Genomic DNA, 7391 nt, shown 5'->3' with positions numbered 1-7391 from the left:
TTTATACCATCAGTAGGTAATTCGTAAATAGATATTTCAAAAAGGTATCAATTTCAAAAATCATTCTTGTGAAAATCTATATTTTTTTTATAAATACATTGTTCCTTGAAATTAAGAAGCGCCAGGAAAACGCGTGACCTTGAAAATTATAAAATTTTTCGCCTGCGGTGCCATTTACAGACTCCGGGCACTTAATATTCAGAAATTCAATTCAACAAATGTAACAAACCCTAAACAGAACACATTCAATCAATGTTCACGCGCCGCCACTGCGCAAAAACATATACACGATTCACAATCCACAGATTGTAATATATTGTGCAACAAACGTATAAATCGCTTAGCCAAAATAGCAACGTGCACCAATTCACAATCAAACATTCTGGGATTCTATTGCTCGATTCGACTCGAATCGACCAATCTTAATGATTCTGAAGCAAAATATCGAGTCGAATTATCGTTTCAATACGACTCGAATAGTACGATTACAAAGATGTTATCGAATTATATTTTATCTTTGTCTATTATCAGGTTATTACTCTTACTTCCACCCCTTCAACATTGTTCTGTTATATTCTTTGTTGATATGTGGTATGGTAATGCATAATGCATGTCAAAACTCAAAAGGGTTTTTGATGTAACCTAGTAGTCATACAGAAAAGTTAAATAACAATTAAAAAGACTCGGAAAATTTTTGTATGATTATAATGGCATTCAAATTGAGAGACGTCCACTGGGAAGTTATGTTTAATTATTTTGAAATGTATCCTTCGATGGCAACAGGGAATTTCAAAGGTATTCAAGGCAGAGATGAAAACAGAAACGTGGAATGATTTAACGATAAGATTAAATGCACTTGGTTGTGGAGAGANTTTTATTTTATTTGAGCCTGCAAAATATTAAATAGGTTATGCAGATACTTACGTTATTTATTGAAATTAATAAATAGTAAAAAATAAATAGTAAAATAATGTGTTAGATAAGGAGCCTATCGATAGAGGACTCATATAAGAAAATGGTAGAAAAGTAAACATTTAGAAATTGAAGTGAACTCAATGAAAATAGATTTAATATCTCATATGTATACAAATCGGCTATAGTACAGAGCATGCCGTGACAGTCTTTTAAAATTAAATGCAACCGCGCCTAATTATGGAGCATGCGCAAAACACACGGAGTACGTCTCGTCCCCACTTTTTGGAAACAAGGTCATCCATTGAAACTATAGGTAATGATCAGTATAGGATAGAAGTATGTGGTCAAAACTCAAAAGGTTTTTGATGTAACCTAGTAGTCATACAGAAAAGTTAAATAACAATTAAAAAGACTCGGAAAATTTTTGTATGATTATAATGGCATTCAAATTGAGAGACGTCCACTGGGAAGTTATGTTTAATTATTTTGAAATGTATCCTTCGATGGCAACAGGGAATTTCAAAGGTATTCAAGGCAGAGATGAAAACAGAAACGTGGAATGATTTAACGATAAGATTAAATGCACTTGGTTGTGGAGAGAGATCTGTAGATAAATGGAAAAAGGTAAGTAAGAAGTAAGTAATACGAGTAAGCCAAGAAGATTATGTATTTAGACATTGCTTGTGTACTAATACTTTATTCTATATCTTTTATTAAATTTATTATTGTTATTGAAAATACATAATATGTAAATACAATATTATTTTAATTACAGGATAGATTTCAAATGCTTATTGAAAAAAAAAGCTAGTAAATTACAAAGAGAGCAAGCTCTTACCGGTGGAGGATTAGGAGACACGACAACTTAATCAATTTGAAACAAGAGCCCTACAATTATTAGGTACGAGTTTCCATAAAGGTGTTAGGTGTTGGCTGTCCTGAAGTAGGTTTTACAGTTAAAAACACTACAACTCCTCAGCTAGTCTTGACACAAATTGAGGTATGTGTTTAAAATATATAATGTATTATGTATACAGGGTGAACCTTAAATAAGTACATTTAGGCCCAGTTTCATAATGATTTTAAACAGACCTGTAAAAACTAAAGTTGCTATATACCTTGGAAACAGATTGTTACAATAACTTGAAACATCCTTTAATCTTAATGTCGACTTTATTTTTATTATGGAACCAGCCCTTAACCAGCAATATAGTTCAGTATGTAGAACATAATTAATAGTTTTTTTTTTTTTACAAAAAACGAATGTCACATTCTAAATAAATATGGCAATAATATGTGATATGTATAGTGATTTAACTTCAATTAGTATACTAAATTTGTTTAAATTTTAGACAGCGGAGACCACAGATGTAGAAGCAGAAGAGGAAGAAAATTATTGGTAAAGAAAATAACAAAATTGTATGATCAGAAAAATTAATATAGTAAAATATTTTTGTAGACAGATGATATTGTCCCTCCACTCCCACCAACGTTCAAGTCAGTTGCATCTACTAGTCACATTAATTGCGAGGAGCATAATTACACAAAGCGCGATTCAAAAAGAAAACGAAATTCAACAGAAAACACATATTTAGAAACTATTACAATTTTACAAGAAATAAAAAATGTAATAGACCTACGATTAGGTGAAGTTGTGACAAGTCTAAATAAATTAACTGAAGTTATACAGAATAAAAATTTATAGATATAAGTGGATACAGAATGTTCCAAACCTCTGGAGAGCTAGAATTTTTATACAGGGTGATTCATTAACAATGGGAAAATCGAAATCTGAAGATACTACACGTGAAATGGTGACCATTGGCGCAAACATGCCTTATTCGAAAGTTGATAGTTTTGGAAATATAGGGTGTTGAAAGTTCAAATTTTAAATAGTTTTTTTGCTATTATTCTGAAAATATCTAGGTTAGGATCTTGAAAATTTGTGAAACTATTTTTTTAAGCGGCGAATAAGATGCATGTTGCAATATCAGCGTTACTCATAGAGGGCGACACTTATGACCAATTTTACTGAAAATTTAGTTAACTTTTTACCCTGTATGTCTAACATGAAATTTGATTCAAAACCTGAAGGAGCAATTAATTTTCCATTAATTATGTATTCTAGTTTCATTTTGGTATCTCAATCCGTTTTCGAGAAAAATCGATTTAACAAACACTGTTTTGATAATACGAGAAATTAAAAGCGAAACAAACCAAATTTTTCTTATTGTTATTACAACAATTAACAATAAAAGAAATGAAATTCGTAATAATGATTTAAAGTCAGTGTTCGAAGAATCCACCGTTAACATTTACACACTTTACACAACGTTTCCTGAGAGATCTTCAAGTTTGAAACAACATATTGGGATTGCGTCTGACTTCGGTGGCAGCGATTTATATTCTTTGTCACAACTCTTCACACGAACCAATAGCTTCTTTGTAAACTATACCTTTCATTCGAGAATAAATAGAAAAATGAAGACGATTAAAGTCCAGACTTCTGGGTGGCCAAGCAAAAATGCTTCCACGGCTTGAATAAGTCCCACTTTATTTAAGAAGAGACATTTGGTTCATGCACGACGGAGCTCCACCGCATTTTTCTTGGAAAGTGCGTGCATATTTAGATGCAGTTTTTCCAAATCGCTGGATTAGTCATGTAAGCATTTTTGCTACTGGCTCGTGTGAAGAGTTGTGGCAAAGAATACAAATCGCTGCCAACGAAGTCAGACGCAATCCCAATATGTTGTTTCAAACTCGAAGATCTTTCAAAAAACGTGTAAAGTGTATCAGTGTCAACGGTGGATTCTCCGAATAATTACATTAAATCATAATTACGTATTTTATTTGTTTTATTGTTAATTGTTGTAATAACACGAAGAAACATTTGGTTTGTTTCGCTTTTAATTTCTCGTATTATAAGAACATAGTGTTCGTTAAATCGGTTTTTCTCGAAAACGGAACGAGATACCGAAATGAAACAAGAATACATAATTAATAGAAAAATGATTGCTCTCTCAGGTTTTGAATCAAATTTTATGTTAGACATACAGGGTAAAATATTATTAACTAAATTTTCCGTAAAATTGGTCGTAAGTGGCACCCTCTATGAGTAATGCCGAAATTAAAATATGCATCTTAATCGTCCCCTAAAAAAATATAGTTTCACAAATTTTCAAGTTCCTAACCTACATCTTTTCAGAATAATTGCAAAAAAACGATTTAAAATTTGAACTTTCAACACCCTCTATTTCCGAAACTATCAACTTTCGGATAAGGCATGTTTGCGCCAGTGGTCACCATTTTACGTGTAGTATCTTCAGCTTTCGATTTTCCCATTGTTAATGAATCACCCTGTAGAACTATTTAGGCATCGAAAAACACTTCAATATTTGAAATTATTTTGAAATATATAGAGAAATAATTTAATAACATATGATGTTGAAAAGTGTTTTTGATATTTTAAATAGTAATATCAGAATTCTACTTTTCCAGAGGTTTGGAACACCCTCTATACAGGGTGACATTGAAAAAAGTACAATGCATTGCACTACATGATAGAGGATCTCAAAACATATAAAACTGTACTTATTTAACCCTCTAACTTTACCACTGGTTGGCAACCTGTAGAGGATATTATGTACAAATTGTCAGTCCACTTGATCGCAAGTAAAAAAAATCTATATTTCATATCAACATTTCTTTAACACTGTATCACGAAAACAAAAGAAATTTAGATATGTGTATCGAAACTTTTTATATGTTTAAGGGCCGGTTGTACAATAGAGCTCAAATGAGGGCTCACCGTTGAGCTTGTGATGAACTGTCATTTCCAGTTGTACATACAAAGCTTTCTATTTAAGCAAAGCTCAACTCCATGTTAAACAGAGCTTCCGTTTGCCCTAGGCTCAGCATTGGTTTAAATCAAATTCGTTATTTTTATCGTTTTGTAGGTTAGGTGTTAAGTTAGTTGGTGTTCAACTAACAGAAACAAATTGAATAAACTTGTATTTTTTCGTAAAAACTCAACAAAAAAAAAATGGAAGAATTACTCGAAATATTAAGTGATGAAGAAGATTTTCTTCAACTCGTTAATATAATTGCACATCCAAGGGCACCAAAAACTTATAGAAATAGACAAAATCATTTTGAGATATGGAATGAGAACGAATTTATAAAGAGATTTCGACTATCAAAGAATGCAGTTCGATTTATTATAGAAAATATTGAAAATCAAATTTCATCACATACAGACAGGTAATATATAATTATAATTACAATTGCTTTGCTAGTAAGTATCTAATGAAATATAAATCTATATTTCAGAAATCATGCAGTAAGTGCAGAAGAAATGGTTCTTCTAACATTACGTATTCTTGCTGCAGGAGCATTTTTACAAGTTAATGCTGATTTTATAGGAGTAGACAAGTCAACAGCGAGTAGAATTGTAGACAAAGTGTGCCGTGCAATTGCAAGACTGAATACAACTTTCATTAAAATGCCACAAACTGAAGAAGACATGCAAATAGCGAGCCAAAAATTTTATAACAAGTCGTTTTCCAAAGTGTATCGGTGCATTAGACTATACGCATGTGAAAATTTCATCACCCGGAGGCCAAGAACCAGAAAATTTTAGAAACCGGAACAACTTTTTTTCTTATAATGTCCAAGTAATTTGTGATGCTAATGGAAAAATAATCAACATAGTGTGCAGATGGCCAGGGTCTGCACATGATTCTACCATTTTTAATAATTCAAATGTGAGGGCAGATTTTGAAACTAATAGATTCAATGGATATGTGTTAGTGGGAGACAGTGGATATGCTGTACGACCATATCTTTTAACGCCTCTTCTAAATCCTCAGTTGCCTGCAGAAAATTTGTACAATGAGGCACAAATTAGATCCCTACTGAAAGGTGTTTTGGGGTATGGAAGCGAAGATTTCCTATATTAGCGTTTGGAATACGTCTGAAGCCAACGAAAGTGGAAGCAGTTGTAGTTGCTACAGCAGTTTTGCATAATATTACACTTTTATTTAAGGATCCAATGCCTCCACCTAATGAAGAAGAACAAGTTGCAATTGATATTGCAGACAATGTTCCAAATGAAAATATTATAGAAATTGGGGCAGTTAATGTAAATAACTTGATTAGGCATCAATTTATTAATTATTTTAATGAATTGAGGCAATAGATGAAGATGTTATGTTCTATTTAAAGTAAAAAACACTATTAATGTATTGTAGTTGTAATGTAATAAAATAAATATATACATGTTTTAATTCTTTGAACTGTATTATTTACATGAAAATAACAACATTTAAATACAAACTTCAACTTTATTCAAATTTGCTAAAGAAAATACTTCTTACACGATAATAATTTATTTAGAAAACTAACAAATGAAACATTCAAATATAATTAATTATTTTGCAGTTTTGCTTTTTGTAAGAGTGAAATTTCCAAGTGAATTTTATGTTCAGCTTCTAACATTTCCATTTTTTTCCTGGACTCTTCCTTTAATAAAGCGATTTCGAAATTGTGTTTTTCTTGCATTTGTTCTAACTTTAATGCATGTTCTGCTTCATTTTGCTTGTCTTTAGAACTTTCAATGGCACATTTTGCATCTGTCCATTGACTAATTTTTTTAGTGATATCTTCAGTACCTTTATGTTTTGAAGTATCTGTGAAGAAAAATATTTTTAAAGAAATATTAAAAACTATAACTCAAAAATACCTCTAAAATTAGGTGTGCCTTCGATCGCAACATTGTGGGTGTGTATTTTCCCCAGTTTTGCTCAGCCACACCTACAATTTAATTTTATAAAACATGAACTTTTTTAATTACTTTGTGAGGAAGTCTTTACCACATTCAGATTCATCTATTTTAGACTCGACTCCAGATGAACGAGAATGAGACATATTTCCATTTTCAGCTCCAGAAGTGTCTATTACATAGTCTAAAAATGAAACATACTATTTAGATAACACAATAATTATAATACCTACACTTTTATAATCACCGTGATCCACTACAGTTATTATAGGATTTTCAAGACTCATTGAAATTTGTGAATCATCACCTAAAAGTAAGTAACACATAAATGTAAATGGTATAACAGTACTAGATAATCAAAATACATTATTACCATTAAAATACGTAGCTGGTTCATTCCCTGTGTTATTCTGGGTTGCATCGTCTATAAATATAGCTATAAATTAAGACATAGGCATTGGTACTGATTTTTTTATGAATAATTACTACTTACTGCTACAATCATAATCAAATTCTGATGGAAAACTTTCCATCCTACTGCCTAAAATTTCTTTTATGCTGTTTTCGGTTTCTGTCCATTTCACATCCATAGGGGGACCACCGCCCGTTGTTCTCATATAGCACTTTTCTTCTGCAAATTTCTTTTTTGCTCAGAAGAATAATTTAAATAAATCCCAAAGTACCTCAATTTTAACCA

General features: G+C 31.5%; 2 protein-coding genes and 1 long non-coding RNA gene across 4 annotated transcripts; 2 read left to right on the top strand and 1 right to left on the bottom strand.

The window, feature by feature from the left end:
* Nucleotides 1–1281: 1281 nt before the first annotated feature.
* Nucleotides 1282–2600, top strand: LOC108916716. The gene is made up of 4 exons (XR_001964781.1): nt 1282–1539; nt 1691–1915; nt 2268–2314; nt 2375–2600. It is a non-coding gene; the product is annotated as an uncharacterized LOC108916716 (long non-coding RNA).
* Nucleotides 2601–4255: 1655 nt separating this feature from the next.
* On the top strand, nt 4256–6205 carry LOC108916714. The gene is made up of 2 exons (XM_018723007.2): nt 4256–5175; nt 5245–6205. The coding sequence occupies exons 1-2, from the start codon at nt 4958–4960 to the stop codon at nt 5552–5554; spliced, it is 528 nt and encodes a 175-aa protein (XP_018578523.1). The 5' UTR covers nt 4256–4957; the 3' UTR covers nt 5555–6205.
* An 81-nt stretch (nt 6206–6286) lies between these two features.
* On the bottom strand, nt 6287–7383 carry LOC108916715. Of its 2 annotated transcripts, none has more exons than XM_018723008.1 (6): nt 7188–7383; nt 7068–7130; nt 6942–7001; nt 6786–6878; nt 6656–6726; nt 6287–6602 (listed from the first exon to the last, which is right to left on the bottom strand). In XM_018723008.1, exons 1-6 carry the CDS (start codon nt 7309–7311, stop codon nt 6486–6488), a joined length of 528 nt encoding a protein of 175 aa, XP_018578524.1. In that variant the 5' UTR covers nt 7312–7383; the 3' UTR covers nt 6287–6485. The 2 variants fall into 2 exon arrangements, with proteins under 2 accessions (XP_018578524.1, XP_018578525.1); XM_018723009.1 differs by having other exon boundaries at nt 7068–7118.
* Nucleotides 7384–7391: the final 8 nt, after the last annotated feature.

The sequence above is a fragment of the Anoplophora glabripennis genome, unplaced genomic scaffold (assembly GCF_000390285.2).
Source record: "Anoplophora glabripennis isolate ALB-LARVAE unplaced genomic scaffold, Agla_2.0 scaffold3858, whole genome shotgun sequence".
NCBI lineage: Eukaryota > Metazoa > Arthropoda > Insecta > Coleoptera > Cerambycidae > Anoplophora > Anoplophora glabripennis.
Note: the sequence above shows the minus strand (reverse complement) of the source record. Positions and strands in the feature narration are given on the sequence as shown.

Bases quoted from the DNA above. Each gene is read 5' to 3' on its own strand.
- LOC108916715 (XM_018723008.1), bottom strand. From the start codon at position 7,311: ATGAGAACAACGGGCGGTGGTCCCCCTATGGATGTGAAATGGACAGAA. The intron at 7,131-7,187 runs GTAAGTAGTAAT...CTTAATTTATAG, and splicing joins ATTTGATTATGATTGTAGCA to CTATATTTATAGACGATGCA. The intron at 6,727-6,785 runs GTAAAGACTTCC...ATTAAATTGTAG, and splicing joins AATAGATGAATCTGAATGTG to GTGTGGCTGAGCAAAACTGG.
- LOC108916714 (XM_018723007.2), top strand. From the start codon at position 4,958: ATGGAAGAATTACTCGAAATATTAAGTGATGAAGAAGATTTTCTTCAA. The intron at 5,176-5,244 runs GTAATATATAAT...TCTATATTTCAG, and splicing joins ATTTCATCACATACAGACAG to AAATCATGCAGTAAGTGCAG.